Source organism: Mustela nivalis (genome assembly GCF_964662115.1).
Source record: "Mustela nivalis genome assembly, chromosome: 1".
Classification (NCBI taxonomy): Eukaryota; Metazoa; Chordata; class Mammalia; order Carnivora; family Mustelidae; genus Mustela; species Mustela nivalis.
The window spans coordinates 158,995,137-159,011,825 of NC_139020.1; the positions used below are offsets into that span (position 1 = coordinate 158,995,137).

Below are 16,689 nucleotides of genomic sequence, written 5' to 3' on the forward strand. Positions count from 1 at the left end.
CCCTTCAGCTTGACCACTCAGAAACCTGAGAAATGAGGGTGCGCAGCTGCGGGGTGCGGGCTGGACGGAGCAGGGAGGGAAGAGCCTGCTTTGCTCTGTGCTCACACGACTCCCGGTTTCTGTAAGGCCTTCAGTGGAATTTTCCATGATCTCAAAAATGAGATAAAAGCTCTGAAATTTGCTCCTTTTAAACAAAGAGGGTTTGGAACTTCATTATCTTTTTTCCCCCTGCCTTTATGCCCAAGTACCTTCAGATAGATAAACAATTTGAATTTGCACCTGGACGTTTCATCCAAAAGATGTCAAAGGGAGTGGGCTCTCTCTCTCTCTCTTCCTTATTGTTGTGCCAGCACAGCTGAGACAAAGATAATTGGTTTTACTAGAGATTGCACATTCAAGCCATTATTCAGGACGCCAGCAGGTGGAGGAGACCCTGCCCCCTCGGGCCTCTGTCACAAAGTGAATCCTGCCCACAGGCCAGCTATTGTAAGACAGGAAAGAGCTTAGGGATTGTCGATAGAGGCTGGGACAGGCCACCAGGCGTGGGCTTCTCAATCAGATGGGTTCAGCTCTGGTCCTGATGAGTTGTGCCTCTCAGCACATAAAACCCTACTTAATCCCTGAGCCTCAATCTCCTCATCTGTGAAATGGGGTTAATGTCAACCTCGTTCACACACATCATCAGTATTAGATCGAATAGCACGAGTTCGGCTTTTGTGTTTCTGGGTCCTAAAGTGGTGCCTTTTCGCTATATAGATTGGCCTTTGGAAATGAAATTTTTTGTCTTTTCTCAAATATTCTTTGATCCCGGTGGGTCAAATTTGGCCCCAAGGTTTGGCTTTGGGAGGCACTGTGGGTTTTTAAAATGAATTAAAAATTTCAATTGAAAATGGATGACTTGGGCAGATGGGACATCCCAGAGGTGGGGGGTGGTTGCCTACAGACCCCGCCATCCCCTAGGGTCTCTTGCTGGTGTCATTTACAAACAGGTGGCCCTCAGCTGTCTGGGAGTCAGACCTCTGGTCAACACTTCTTCCCATTAAGGCTGATCACCATTTAGTTGTCCATCCTCTAAGTGACTCAGAGGGCCAGGAGGTCACATTCTATAATGAAGCTACAACCTGAGTGCCCAGGTCCTGAGGAAACCCAGAAAGGCCACTGGAATACCAGAGCGAGCACCCCACTCCATTTTCCAGGGGTCTTGGGAAGTCAGTGATTCCATGGTTTCCAATTCCTAAGGCAAGAGGGGAAACTGAGGCAGAAGAGTAGCAAAATGATTTGCTTAATGCTGAAGATAATTCAGGTGTCTTCCAGATGCCCAGGGCTGCCTCCTATCTGCTGGCTATAAGCCCACCAGGGTCCCTGACCCCACAGATAGACCAGGTGGAAGAGCACACCCACCTACGCTCTCAGGCTAGGTCTGAGACCTAGATCAGGCTAGGTCCCTGTGGCAGATCTGTGGCGTCTCCATGTGCTCACCTGCAGCCTGGGGCTGCCGTGTGGCAGGTGAGTTCCCAGCACCTGGCCGGCACCCAGTCAAAGGCGGAATACAAGGTGCAGGACTTCAGCTAGATGGGAAGTGCACTGGCTCACTGAGCAGTCTCTTAATAGACCAACCCAAATCTCTGGGGTTTGGGACTATACTCAGACCCAGTATCTGAGGTACATGAGTTGACCTTGACCTCTTCTCCTTGCTGACCTTGGTGCCTGGTCCTGGAGGTGGTGACATTAACCAGATGGCACAACCTCCCAGCCTCTTTCTTTCAAAGCCACCTGGCCTTTTCTGAGCTCCTTTCGGCTGGTTTTGCTCTTACAGAAGGTAAGAAGGTAATAGCTCTGCTTGGGGGGCTGTGATGGATTTCTGGCAGGGCAGTGGCTCTTAGGAGAAGGGGTTCACGAGGTGCCTTGTGATCTGACCTCAGTTCACCCCTTGCCGGTCACCCGCTGCCCTCTCTGCTGTGGCCAAACTGAGCTATTGACTGGTCTGCAAATGGGCCATCCTCCCTTCATGCCAGGTCTTTATCAGCACAGTTACCATTGCCAGGAACCCTCTTCCTCTGAACTTCCTCCAGCTCCAGCACTAGCTCCCACCTCCCAAGCCATGGACGTAGTTCAATCTGTGTTCAATCTGTTACCTTCATCCCAATGAGTCCTCTAGGGACTGCCCCTCTATACACTGAACCCATGAGGTTGGGTGGGGTGAACATCATGATTTTTCCTGGACAGTAAGTCAGGCCTGGACAGTATGCCAATAAAAATCAGCCCTGAGATGTTTGTTGGCTTTTCAACAAACTGTCTTTCTGCTGGGGTTGCTTAGGTAAAGCTGCTGGTGGCCATCTTTGCTTCCACTCTGGGAAAGTTTGCCTGGGAGTGAAGCCAAGCCAGGGGATTGGAGCGCTGGGGAGAGATGGATGGTGCATAAGACTTTTGAGTCCCTAGATCCAGCCATGCCTGAAGGTTTTAGTTCCATCTATCAATAAATACCTCTTTTTGCTTGAATCACTTTGAGTTGGGTTTCTTTCACTTGTGGCCACAAGAGACCTCGCTGGTTCACACAATTTCCTCTGATTTGCTCCTGTCCCTTCCCGCCTCATTCTGAAGCTACACGGCACCTCGCGCATCTTCATGTCCCCATCACTTCACACAGGGAAAGGGATGGAGCCATCACTCAGCTTTCCCACAGGGCTGCTGCCTTCAGTCCCTCAGCAGCACCCAGGTGCCCCCAGGTTTTCAGAAAGACTCACCTCCGTCTTATTCCGAGAGAGCACACTGGAGTCAATTGGGCCCAGGGACAGGTTTGGCAAGACAAGGTTGAGAACTTTCGCAGCGAAGACCTAGCAGGGAGGGGAAAACAAAGGGTGTGAGTTCGGTGGCATCCATGCCCAGCTCTGCCCACAGGACAGTTTACAATAAATTAAGGAAAGTGACACCCGAGCTGAACATCAGCCAGGTCCACTTCCCCAGGCTGAACACCCCGGGACTCTGCCTGCTCTGATTCAGACAACCTCCAGTTAGTCTGGCTCAGATCTGTGCCGTGGGGGGAGCCGGGCGGGAGGTGGGCCGCCGCAGCTGACGGCAGGAATGCCATATCTATTTTTTGCCTGTTCCGGATCATGTGTGGCCGCCCTCCCCACAGTCACTCATCAGTTGCGGTTCGGAATTCTTTGCGGGAGCTGCCTAGCTGAGGTCTTAGGCACGAGTCACTTCTGTGAGGTTCCTAAAAATACACAGCAGGAGCAGAACCACCCAGATCACCTGTGAAGCGGGATAGCTCGGAAGATCCCAGAGAAGCCTGCTCTGATAGGGAAGAATCTGTGGATGGCCTTGGTTTGTCTCAGAGGGAGACAGAAATCGTCACCAGCTTGATCAGGAGATGCGTGGCAGAAGGAAAGAGACCTGATTTGATCCCCGGCAGTGCTGACTTGCACACTTGGATGCGAGATCAGAGCATCACGGAGCCCCCATTCCCTTAGCTGTCAGTGGGGACCTTGGCGTTCCCCCAGAGGACCACCGTGTGATAAAGCACCTGGCACACAGTAGGTGCTTAATCCGTGCTCCTTAAACTTGAGCCCAATGCAGGGACGAGCTGCGCCTCCCCACCCATCTCTCCTGCAGGATCTGGTGTTTACCCAGGAAGAGTGTGAGCCTGGATCTCACACTTCTCCCCGCAGAGGGGGGCTGTTCGCGTTTCTGCACTGGGCACAGACACTCAGGGGGGAGAGATGCTATTTCACAAGTGAGCTGTGACTTGCTGAAATTAGAATCGCAGGGAAGGTGGCAAGCAGTGAGTTCTCAGTCTTTGTGGAAGGCGCATATCATGGAGCCGAGAGGTGATGTCCCCTTGGTACCCTCAGCAGGGGTGAGGGCACTCACATCAACTGAAGGACAATCTTTGCTGTGTCGCATACAGCCGTAGATGCCCAGACTTTTAATCTTGATACAGATGCCGCGAGGGTTCATCTTTATTGCACAAGGAAATAGGCTCAGCAGTGTACCACACAGCCAGCTGGGATGGGGACAACGGTCTGGGCGACACTGTGCTTTTCCCTTACACCACTGGCCTTGGTTATTCTCTCTCCATATGAGCGTTAAGTGGGGGCCTGAATTTCCTGGGGGTGACCACACACAGCTGCCATTGGGGCTCTCTGTGGAGTCACGTGCTGGACCCCGCTACCTGTTTGACACTCAGAGCTATAAAACATCCTGTGTCCTCGGGCTGTACGAGCTGGATGTCCTCTCACATGGCTAGGAATCAGGCAGAGAAGAAAAAAGGGCTTTGTTCACAGGTGCAAAGGTGCTCACAGGTACACACAGGTGCACCCAGCCACTCTGAGGTCCACAGGGTCAAGTGTGCATGCTTCAGGAAAAGATGGGAGCTCCCTGCCTTGAAGACCAGCCTCACTCCCAGCCCCCCACGCCTGGGGTCCAAGCCGGCGATCCCCAAGCATGTCAACTCACTGCTGTCAACACACCAGGTGCCACGAAGCACCCTGAGCTGACGTGTGAGAGTCTAGTAGAGAAATAGAAGAGAATACAACTGGGAGCACTGGGAAGGGCCTGGGCTTGGCCATACAGTGTGCAGCCTCATGGGATGGATAGAACCTGTGGGGCAGGGCTCAATTGTCAAGGCAGGGTCGTGAAGCAGCCCTGCAGACAAGCACATGACCGGGATGGCTTGGAGTCTGGAGAAAGGAAAGGGTTAAGGTGTTTCCAAATGTCTATGAACTCCAGAAATTGGAGGCTCCTCTGGGAACCTAAATTCAGGAGTTGGGATGTATGCTTTTAAAGGTTAAAGGAAAAGTTTAAATGAAGAGCAAATATAGCAGATGAGTGTGTGGTCAGGGAGGGAGGCAAGGTGCTGTGCCCTCTGGTCCCTACTGGGGTCCAACTGCTTCAGGAGGGTGGAGGACTCCGTGGGACTTCTTCCCTCCAGGAGGACTGACCCAAGGGCGACACTATTGGGGAAGGACTTAATGTGTAGCCCAAAGCTTGAGCAACTGTCATCTGGACATCTTGCCGTCCTTGGTGACCCTCACCATGGCTCCTTGAGTGGGCCTGAGGGCTGACGGTTGACGGTGTGTGGCCCTGCCATGCTTTGGAATCAAAGGCCCGTGTGCCTGTCTGGTCTGGCCCAGCGTGCTCAAGGACACCACTGTCTTCCCACCCTTCAGTTTCCCACCCATTTCCCGTTTAGATGGCAGACAGCCAGGGAAAGGCCTGGGGGCGTACCAGCTCCACAGCCAAGCCACCCTCCAGCAAAGTGAAGGAGGGAGTCCACACAGCCTCCATGCCCGCACTCCTAAGACCACCACCAGATTTCTTGTTCACCAACAATTTACGTTTTGTGACCGTCACCCGATTCCGCATGGACCTGGGCACACAAGGGCCGGCCCAGGGGTGAGGAGACAGACTTACCTTCATCTTCGAATCTATGCTCTTGCCACTGGTGCTTCTTAAACCAACATATTTATGCCCCAAAGTACCAAGACCCCCACTTCCAGGAGAAGATGTTGTGAGATTAGGTTTGACAAGGATCAGAAAAGGCAGCACAGTGGCTCAAACCATCCTTGCTCTGGATTCACAGGGCAGAGGGAGGGGACAAGAGGGCCAGGAAGGACTCTGCCCGCAGGACAGGATGATAGTCCTCTCTCCTAGAGAACACTTTTCTTTCTCTTAACAGAAGAGCTTTCTACAGCTAAAGGAAACTTTTAGGGAAAGAGTTTTGGAAGAAAACTAAAAGAAGAGGGCCATTTCTGGAGAAGTGTTTGCTTTGTACAAAATGAACAAAGCCAGGGGTGCCTGGGGAGGCTCAGTCGGTTAAGTGTCTGCCTTTGGCTCGGGTCGTAATCCAGGCGTCCTGGGATTGAGCTCTGCATCCGGCTCCCTGCTCAGCGAGGAGCCTGCTTCTCCCTCTCCCTCTGCTCCGCCTTCTCCTCCCTCTCACCACACTCGTGCACGCGCACTCTCTCTCTTTCTCTCTCAAATAAATGAAATCTTAAACAAATAAACAAAAATCCCAAAATGAACAATGGCAAGGTTTGGTCTCTGTGGAGGAAACTAACCAGTTACAGCCAGACCAGTCGGCTGCTATGCCTCCCTCTTCCAAGTACAGTGAGCCAAGTGCTGGGGAGACAGCTCCCTCCCACAGCTGCCAAAGGCCTTTCCCCCAAAGAATAAGTAGGAGGAGACAGCGTAAGGGTGCACGGGGGCTCAGGAGGAGAGGTGGCAGGTGGCTGGACCTGCCTTCTTGAAGGTAGAGGCAAATATTTTGATGACAATAATGTGGCTTAAAAAAACAAAAAGAATTAGGTGCTTAGCCACTTCCCCACAAAAAAATCCAAGACGTTGCAGGGGCAGGATGCTTGGAACAGGTGCGAAAGAAAACCCTTTCCCCTGCTATTCTTCTAGGGGTTGTTTATTCCATTAGCCTAGAGGTTGGTGGGGGAGGAAAGGGTGAGGCAGGGCTGAATGAATCGAGCAGGGGCAGTGGGTTGATTGTAGTAATGCAGAGAGCCAGAAGGGCTGAGAAGGGGGTATGAAGTAAGGAAGGGCCATGTAGTAAGGAAAGAGTAGGGATGGAAACGGCCTGACAGAGCCCACACCCTGAGGATCAATTTGGTTCAGGCTGCCCGGGTCGGTGCTGCTGCATCCCACCATGATCTCCTTAAGCCTCCACCATCGGTCTCCCTAAGCCTCTACCATCAGCTGGGAGAGGCCTCCATCACCTTTAAGGGAAGGCAAGAAAAGCCGGCAGAGGCCCCAGTGAGAGGTGCAGCTCACCCATAAGGAAGTTGGAATCAAACAGAATAAACTTCTCGTTCCCAGTTCGCTCACGCTCTTCGGATAATCCTGCAGGAGTGTGGAGAGAGCCTTGGATCCAGCTCCAAGGAGGAGTGACCCCAGACAGCCCCCACTGAGGTGAGATTCCCCCTTCAAATCATGACCCCTGCAGGCTGAGTCAGGTTTGTGCCACCCAGTGGTGCTGACTCAGCAGGGACCCCAGGTCTCATCACCGGAGGATAATTTGGGGGTAGACTTACAGCTAATGGGCCCCAAGTTGCCAGCCTCCCAGCCCCAGAAAGAGGAGACTGAGAGCCAGGCAAATTTTGATTCAAACTCTGGTTCTGAATCACCAAGAAGTCTGTGGTCCTCAGTTTCTTCATCTCTCACATGGGGATAATGAAACAAACCTCAAAGTATTGCTGGGAAAGTTACTTGAGAACTGGTTTCCACAGAGTTCCTCCCTAATTGCCCTTCTGGCTTCTGTCCCCAGGAGAAACTCAACAAATTCTCCTAGTCTGACTGCAGAGAGAGCACCGCCAGTGTTTTTCAGAGTGACGGATTGCAACAAGCCTACCGTCACAGCTAGAACCCTGAAAACTATTGCGCCCCCCAAAAAGAATAACTCTTCCAGAAGTGAGGTCCACCTCCCGATGAGCCAGGGACCAGAGTGTGTCACTGGCCCTTGACATGCCCTTGGGCCATTCCTGGATGAAATGCTGAGCCCATCCCTTTAAATACTAGTGACTAGTGACAATAGAGGCGCAAATGCCTCTATTGATCCAAAAGGTTTTAATGGCTCCCTAAGATCATTTTGAAGCTTCTGCGGCTGACATGAGGGAGGAAATTATAATTGCGATCTTCTAAAGTGGCTCCGGCAAGCCAACTTGTGCAAAAGGGGGCCAGAGAGCTAGGCCTTCTGTGAGGATGCCTTCTGCAAGGGTCAGCCCAGAAACTCTCGGTGGGGGAGGAACGCGGCCTTAGGCCAGTGGAGACTAGAAAGTGCCTTGTGCCTTTTCTGCATGCCGAGCTGGGAAGTGGGGAGCAGCGGCTCACCGCTGTCTGCCCTGTGGCTGACCTACAGCAGGGGCTCCCCAAAGATGTGTTGGGGAGATGACTTGTTTCTTGAATGCCAGCGTCTAGAAGTCTGAACCCCCAGCTACGACAGCTCGGGCACCTGTAGGACAGAAGTAACACCCCCTATCCCAGGCACATCCCAGCTGCCAGATTCATGGGCCCGTTCATGACTGTAGTTAAGTCCTGGTTCCTGGGTCTAACTTCACAGCACATGTGAAAGAGGGGCAATCCCCTCCCCCCACCCATTGCCTCCTGTTTTCCCTCCACTCCCAGCACCCAGATTGTTCCCAGGGCCTTCTAGAGCCTGGTGACTACAAACAGATGAGAAGACGCTCCAGTCAAGGGCAGCTGACCGCTGGCAGGCATGCTTTGGGGTGAAAGGGAGTATCTTGCCTCGCTCGCCGACCAGGGTTGGGGCACAAGCTGACCTTGAGCAAAACAATTGGCCCCACGTTCTTGTCTGTGAATTGGGAATGGCTTTCTCTCCTTACTGGGCGGTGGCCGAAAGGAACCCAGATAGGGCGGCTCATGCACTGAGGGCCTGGTTCATGGCGGCTCTCTCCTCTCTACTTGGCCAGGTGCCCTGATTGATAGGGATTGGAAGCATCTGGAATTGGGTGGGCTGGCTCCTGTGTCCCTGACCCTGGATCCCCAGGGACAACCTCGAGGCAAGAGGCAAAGAAGATCATTTAGAAGATTACCCTCTGTGCAGGCTGAGCTCCCCCACCCCACCAACAACCCCAGGCACTGCCCATGGGGATTTCAGCTGTTCCTCATCTCACCCACCTAGAAAAGTGAGTGGTTCTGCACCCCACCCCACGTTCCTGCATGCTATCCCTGGGGCTAGGCCAAGGCCGAATCTCCTTCACACACACACCTAGCTGGGCAGCCCAGGGTTTCACCTCTGCTCCTGGGAAGGACTCTAGCTCTGCACCGCCCCAGGTGTAGGACGTGGAGAGAATCCCCAGGAAACAGCCTCATAAGCAGCTGAGACTGGTTCTGATACACTGGATATTGTTTCCAAATTTCTCCTGTGGTCCCTTCCCTTGTACAATAACATTCTAAACACAGACAGTGTTTGGGGGCCAGACCCCTGTCCTCCTTGTCTGTCCTCCAGGCTAAACATACCCCAGCTTGTGGAAAAGGGAGTGTGGAGCTAAGACCAGCCCTGTGCAGGTCTGGTGGGGTGTATGTGGGCAGGGGGTGTGGTCTGGCACGGGGATCCGGTGTTCCTACAATCCAGGGGGTAGGGACTGTCCTCTTCCACGTTCCTGTCTGTACTCAAAGCTGCCCACTTCGATGATTTGGAGAATCTCTTCAGCAGGCGTTCGGTGCCATGAAACAAACCACCGCACAGTCCACTGGGAGGAGGGGCGCAGCCAGGACTTGACTTTGCCCTCTGTCTTGGCCACGGCAAGGCCCCCTCTTCCACCTCAGCCCTCTCAGGTGGTAGTGGTCTCTGGGAAGCCAGTCCTCTTGGAGGTCTGTAAGGGAGACCTTACCTATTCCAGGACCTAGCCTGCACTATTCCAGTTAATGCTGATGGGAATAACTACTCCTGAATCCTGAAGGAGGCGCAAGTGGTATCATATGCTGAGTAAAACAACCAAACTAAAGCCGAACCCACAAAAATGAAGCCAGCAGAAAGAACAAAGCCTGCAGAAGTCACAGAGAGGGTATTCTCGTTTGTGTAAAACACAGCAACGAGTAGCACGTGCCTGTGCATCCCAGTAGATGGAGACTCCAGCGGCTGGCCTCCACCAGGCAGAGACAGCCCCCTGTCTGTCCTCTCCTCAACTTTTAACGTTTGAACTCTGTGAAAGTGTTATTCTAACAATGTTTAAATTTTAAACAAAGGTTCTCGGAGACGCTTTCAGGAAGGTTGTCCCACTAGACTAGCTGTGTACAGGGTAATCCAGTCACCCTGGGGGCAGGTAGGCAGATGAATCAGGGACTCTGTCAGTCAAAACTGCCCAAGACCCAGGGGCAGCAACAGATTTCGTGGTGGGGAAGATGTGTCCTCAGGTCTGGGGGCAACAGGAAATCCAATTTGTCTTGGTTAATAAGAGGAGACCAACACCCCCCAGGGACGGCTGGTTCCTGATTTGACAAGGTGATCTATTAGCACAGGGCTTGGAGAGGTCACACTGGTAGCCTTGCCTGGAAGTTCCACTTCTGCTAGAGACTCTGATGGGAAGCCTTGGGGCCCACCTCTGGGCCCTGCTGCCATGACCCCCTTGTGCATTTTATCTGGAAAGCCCCAAGGTCTCTGGCTTGTCTCTAAGGAAGAACATTCACGTCAGAAAATACCTATTTTCTTCTCTAGGGAAACATTCTAGAGGGACAGTGGACAGCCCTGGATTCAGATCAATCAGGCAAGCTGTGTGATCCTGGCAGGTCACTCGCCCTGCCCAAGCCTCAGTGTTCCCTTTCACAAAACAAGGTCACAACCTCTCCCGGGGGTGATAAGGCAGAGGAAAGCAGGGCACATGCTGGGCGCTCACTGAACTGAGTACACCTTCCTGAGTCAGAGCACATGGGTGCCGTGAGAACTCCCCGCTCCACTGTGATCCTGGTCTTGCTCGTTCTACGTGGAAAAGAATCCTTGATGTGAGTGATTTGCCCTCGTGCTATATAGTTGATTACAGTCATGAGGGGAGCCATCCAGGAGGTCACACATCCTCTTGCACATGTCAGTGACCAGGAAGTAGCCCATCTGGGCATTACCTATGGTTCTGGGAATGACCTTCATTTCTTTCCCTGGCAGAAACAGGGTGGCGTCCACCTGCACTGCTGTCCGCCTACACAGCACTGAAATTTACTAATGACAGTTGGTTCCAACAAGTCAGTGGTGATTTCCTTCCAATGGAGCAACACTCAAAGATGCGAGACATCTCTATTCTTCGGTGGATTAAGTAAATCGCTGTTCTCTGGTTAAACTATCAGATAGTTCCAGGTTTCTCTCTGGCTCAGCCTGTCTCCATTTCTCTGTATGTAAAGGAAAGGCTCTCCACTGGACCTGCCCACCCACCTCTGGCCGTGGGCTGAAGGAAACACTTTGAAAACATTCTTACAAGCCTTTATTCCTGTCCAATGCTCCTCTACTTGGGTGCTCGGGAGGAACTGGAGGTATCAATGCTACTGGGCAATTATTTAGAAGTCCTGCCGCCGTTTGACGGTGAGGCCAGAGAAAGGAGGGTAAGCCACCGGCGGATAGCTGCCAGTTCCCCAAGGCCCCATGACCCCCACCTCACCTTCTGAGTCCTTTGAGAGTCCTGACAACTGGCTCAGAGGGCAGCCCCACTGGCACTGGCATAAGATTAACCCTTCCCTGGGGATGCACGGGGTTGGGATTCTCCAACTCTCATTCACTTATGTTCTCTCTTAAACCTCACGCCACTAAAGGATAGGTCCAGAACATTCACAGCCCACGTTCACGGCAAGCAGTCCTGAGACGCCACGCTCTCATCTCCCTTCTCTGAGACGAAGCACCTGTTCTGCTCCTAGGCAGTTCAGTTGACCCCTGAACAATTTGAGGCTAGGGGCGCTGAGCCTCTGTCCAGCTGAAAACCAAACATAATGTTGACCCTCCCTGCCCCGCCCCCCGCCCACAAAACCCAACTAATAATAGCCTACTGTTGCCTGGAAACCTTACCCATTACATCAATAGGTGATTAGCACATATTTTGTATGGATTACATAGCATACGTTATATTCCTACGCTAAAGTAAACTGAAGAAATAATGTGATTAAGAAAATCATCAGGAAGGAAAAAAGAAAATCGTAAGGAAGAGAAAATATATTTACATCCCTATATGTTTTTTTTTCTTTTTTCTTTTCTTATTAATTTCTTTTCAGTGTAACAGAATTCATTGTTTTTGCACCACACCCAGTGCTCCATGCCATATGTGCCCTCCATAACACCCACCACATGGCTCCCCCTACCTCCCACCCCCCGCCCCTTCAAACCCCTCAGATTGTTTTTCAGAGTCTATAGTCTCTCATGGTTCACCTCCCCTTTCAATTTCCCTCAACTCCCTTCTCCTCGCCATCTCCCCTTGTCCTCCATGCTATTTGTTATGCTCCACAAATAAGTGACACCATATGATAATTGCCTTTATCTGTTGAAAGACATCCATGCATGAGTAGACTCATGTAGTTCACACCTGTGTTGTTCAGAGATCAACTGAATGTTAGCTCGTGTACCATGTGCATGCACATCGCCCGGAGCCCCAGAACCAAGAGCATGTCCATGCATGCCACCGCATACCAGGACAACAAAATGATGGCTCCAACAGAGGGATGCATCCTTAGAGCAAAGGAAAACGTGCTCCAGGCTGGAGGAGAGCTGCTGCTCAGAGGACCCCCCTACGTCACCACCACAGACTGCTGGCCGTTCCCCTCAGCATGTACTTTTAGCTCAAGCTGGAAAATAGTCAATGAAAATCAGCCCAGGCCCTCAACACAAACTGTTAACAAAGGGTATTTTGCTAGATTCCCAACATGTGTCACTTTTTCCCTCTTCAACTTTCACCAAGAAAACACACAAAAACAGGAAACCGTTCTTCTCTCATAGCTAAGGGAGAAAACACACCTGACTTCAGACATCACGGAACCCCCATGGCAACAAGGTTTGGTATTTGTCCAAACCTTCACACGGCGAAGGATGAGGTCCGAAAACGGACTCCGGCCCTTCCCCCCAGACTTTAGCCAGTAAAGGACGTGCCCATGGACGCCCAGGGACCCCCCCGGCCCTGCAGGACTCACCCAGAACCGGAAGTCTGTTTACCTTGAAAGTTGTCGCAGACTCAGGATTGGCCAGAACCAAGGGCGAAATAAGGACCATACCAGAGAAGTGGCTTGGCCTCTCCGCGGCCGTGAGAATGACAATGGCACCTCCCTGCAAAGCAAAACAGGCCAGGATGGGCACATGCCAGCTTGGGCCAGCGCACATATTTCTAATAAACCACCATCAACACACTCCCCCGAAGCTGCAGGCCTGGCCCGGAGCCCCAGGTGGGGTGGGGGTGGGGGGCTTACCTTGGAGTAGACTCCACCGAATGTTGGATAAACTGGATCTGCAATTATTTTATTACACACATTTTTTTCCCCCCTCAGGGTTTTCCAAGAGCAAACATTTCAGAGAGATATAAATAAGGTTCCTGCTTGTGGGCTGCCAGTTAAACAACACATTCCTACTTCGTTTCCAGCCAAAAGCTGGCAGACCCCCAATGCATTCATGCCATCAGCCTTAATATGAGATTTTTGTTTTGGTAATCGGATTATAAGAAGAGATGGCTATACTTTTTTTTTTTTTTTCCTTCTTGGTTCAGTCAAGGTCCCAGAAATTTTGGTTCCAAGAAAAATACTTAGTGAGCATGAACAGTGCTGGAAGCATGAGGCTTTGGTTGTGGGCCTGAGGATGAGGGTAGGTGGGACCACAAAGGCAGATAGAGGCCGGGCAGGTAAGAGACGTGCAGGAAGCAAGACAGGCTGTTATAAAGGGGGCGGAAGCCCGGCCCCAAAGGGAAAAGTCCCCCGCCACCCCCCACCTTCACATATCATCAGTTCAAAATTCTCTGCCAGCCAACCTGTCAGGATGCCCAGGGGGAGACGTGCTGCCCATTTGCAGGCTGTGGACTTAAAGATTATACTTGATGGATTCTTAGGGGATTAGATACATGTAAAAGGTGGAGAGGATTCTGAATGGTGTTTAAGGACTTGTTTCCCTGGGGAGACCGTGTCCCCAGTTCCCATTCGTACTGTACAGGCTGGAGCAAGCATCCAGGGTTTGGGCACTTTCCCTGGGCTTCTCACTGACGGAAGAGCCATCCCTGCTCTGAGAAATGGCTCTGCAGGGAGAGGCGCCCTTGGGAGTCTCACCGTGAAATGGCACTGAGGGGCCAACAGAGCCTGAAAAGAAAAGATTTGTTTCCGAAGAGGCCCTGCAGCAGAGGTCCTCAGAAAGGATGGGCAGGCAGCCTCTTGGCATCTTGGGTCTCAATGAGAAGCTCCCTCTTGGACTGTCTCCAGGACACTGAACCTGGCTTGTCCTGAGTGCAAAAATGCCTGGGAGCTCCAAGTTCAGGGCACGCAGAGAGGGGGCGTGCCAGCCAGGCAGAGAGCGGGTGGGGTGGGGAGCACCTTGTCTTTTCATCACGGGGGTCTCACCCCTCCCACCCACAGCGAGGCTGGGGACCGGGCTTGATTTGGGTGGGGTCTTCTGCGGTCTGCTTACCATGGAGTGGCCCAGAAGGAAGACAGGAAGCCCTGGGTAGTCTTTCTGCATGATATCCACGTGCTGTAACACATCCCTGATGAAAACGTGGAAGTCGGACACTACCATCCTCTCCCCTTCGCTCTGTCCGTGGCCAACTGGAAGGGAATGGGAAATGAGAGAATCACAGTTACCAGGAGGCCGTGGGCCACCTGAGCCCAGTGGTTTCCCCACCGGAATTACCGACCACTCTTGACCGAGGACCCAAATGTATCATCCCGTGGGATCCTCTCTTTCCAACCACTCTCCCACATGGGAGTTCTCTCCCCGTTTTACAGCTTCAGAAGTCAAAGCACAGACTGGTTAAGGAACTTTCCCAAGATCCTACAGCCTAGAAGTGAGATAAGGAAGGACAGAAACATTGCAAAGCCTGTCCACGCAGCCAGGATGCTTTCCTTGTGGCTGTTTCCAAGGAAGGAAGAACAGACAGGTGCACAGAGTCTCAACAGGGTCTGATTTTCTACCAAGTGGCCGGGAGTGAAATTGATGGGGCTCAGAATTTTCTGGGGTCTTCCCAGCTCCTTGGTCCTCACAGTTGTGTTTCAACATTAGACTTTCACCGGGTCAAAGTGTTGCATCTTGTCACCTCACTCACAGCTTTCAGCAATGACAATCTGACAAACACACAATGGGATAAAACAGCCTGGGGTGTTTGCCAGGAGCCTCCACGAAGCCGTGCTAAAACTAGGTCACAGTGTATTCCTCCTGGACTTTATCATCTGTCGCGTTTCTGCGCTGTTCGTTTCCCCTGGTTCTTTTCTTAGGGCCTCTCCACGTTTTCCCTCTGAAGGACATCAGTCGCTATAGAAACAGCGTGCTAGCGGCTGCGGCTTCCTTATTCAGGCTGCAAGCCCCTCACGAGACTGTTTGAAAATCACAAAAAGAAAGAGATCCCAAAGAACAGGGGCCACGCAGCCAGGGTATCTGCCCAAACTCTTCCTGCCATCTCTGCGGGGACAAGCTGTCACGGGAGTAACAATGGCAGCACTCATTTCGTAGATAGAAAGGGGAAGCTACTGCTTAGAGCTGATAGGCTGCCCGCACCTCAAATTCAGGACCCACCTCGTTGGGCAGGGGACAAGCTCCTGTGCCCTGCTGTCCTGCTGTCCACCACGCACAACATGCCCCAGCCCTGCCACCTTCCTGACCATCGCGTGGTGGCGGAAGCCCACCAGCAGTCACTGTCTCAATAGCACCCTCTGCTCCTTCGCCCCCGGAGGGTTTCTTCCCTCCTTAAATTGATTATTATTTTTTTATTGTGGCAAAATAAAGATACCATGCAATTTACCATCTCAACTATTTTTTAGTGTACAGTTGGTTCAGTGGGCTTGAGTACATTCACCAAGTTGTGCTGCTGTCACCACCATCCACGTCCAGAACGTCCCTGAATTGAAGCTCCATACTCCTTATCAGGGTCTGAATTGTGTCCCCCGCCACCCCTAAACTCTTATGTTGAAGTCCTAGACCCCTGTGGCTCATAATGGGACTGCCTTTGGAGACAGGTTCAAAGAGGTGACTTAATTAAAATGAGGCCGTTCTGGTGGGTCTTAACCCTATCTGACCCCTGTTCTTATAGGCAGAGGAGATTAGGACACAGAGACGTCAAGGGCATGTGCACAGTGGAAAGACCATGGGAGGACACAGCAAGAAGTGGCCACCTGCAGGCCAAGGAGAAAGGCCTTGGAAGAAACTAGCCCTGCAATACCTCAGTCTTGGGCTTCGAGCCTCCGGGTGTGCGAGTAAATAAATGTCTGTTGTTTAAGATGTCCCGTCTATGGCGCTTTGTCATGGCAGCTGGAGAGGACTGATAACACCCATTCCACGTTAATTCCCCATCCTCCCTCCCCCATCCTTAGAATATACTTCAGTAATGATATGCCAGAGTCTTGTCTTTAAAGTTCAAGTTATTGCAAATATGTCCTAATTATTTCCTCCGTGGGCTTGTTTTCCTAATTTGATATACAATGATGTTTGTTAATTTCAGAATAAATTTGTTTCCACCTATAAGTTTTGCTTTTCAATTTAATTTTCTTTCCTGAATAGATACACACTGACCTGGTACAACAATTAGAAATTTATAAGAAGGTTCACTCAGTGAAGTCTTACTTCTATGCCTATCTACTCCACCTCTCCTCTCTTGTTCCCTATGGTTAACCATTTTAGTTAATTTCCAGATTTTTCTCAAAGCATTTCTTTTTTGCAAAAATATGTTGCCATGCGTGGTAGGTACCCCTTGGTGTGAGTAAAGGGAAATTTCTGCAAGCAGTCTCTCGTCGGAAACTATCTGTGTGCTAGCCGATCTCTGGTTTCTTTAACAGCAGGCTGTAATAAATTGCCTGGGGGTATTCTAATTCACCTTGGTGAAGGGGCATCTTTGGGGTGTATGTCTAGACATGAGGTTGCTCGATTGAAAGGTACATGCCTGTGTCACTTTGGCAGTTTCTGCCAAATTCCCCTCATGTGGGATATCCGGTCTTGACTCAAACCCCCAGGTATGGGAACAGACTCATTCCCTCAGCCAACAAAGCATGTCTACTGGCATTTGGGTTTTTACC

The 16,689-nt window shown here is 51.5% G+C and overlaps 1 protein-coding gene across 3 annotated transcripts in view; it reads right to left on the reverse strand.

Annotated features, from left to right (window-relative positions):
- MGLL (monoglyceride lipase) overlaps window positions 1–16,689 on the reverse strand; it is a 225,459-nt gene that overhangs the window by 15,747 nt on the left and 193,023 nt on the right. For all 3 annotated transcript variants that reach the window (XM_082747138.1, XM_082747137.1, XM_082747136.1), the window contains exons 4-6: window positions 14,096–14,232; window positions 12,647–12,757; window positions 2,745–2,834 (exon numbers count right to left, since the gene is read on the reverse strand). In XM_082747138.1, coding sequence (XP_082603264.1) covers window positions 2,745–2,834; window positions 12,647–12,757; window positions 14,096–14,232 — 338 coding nt within the window. The remainder of the gene's footprint in view (window positions 1–2,744; window positions 2,835–12,646; window positions 12,758–14,095; window positions 14,233–16,689) is intronic.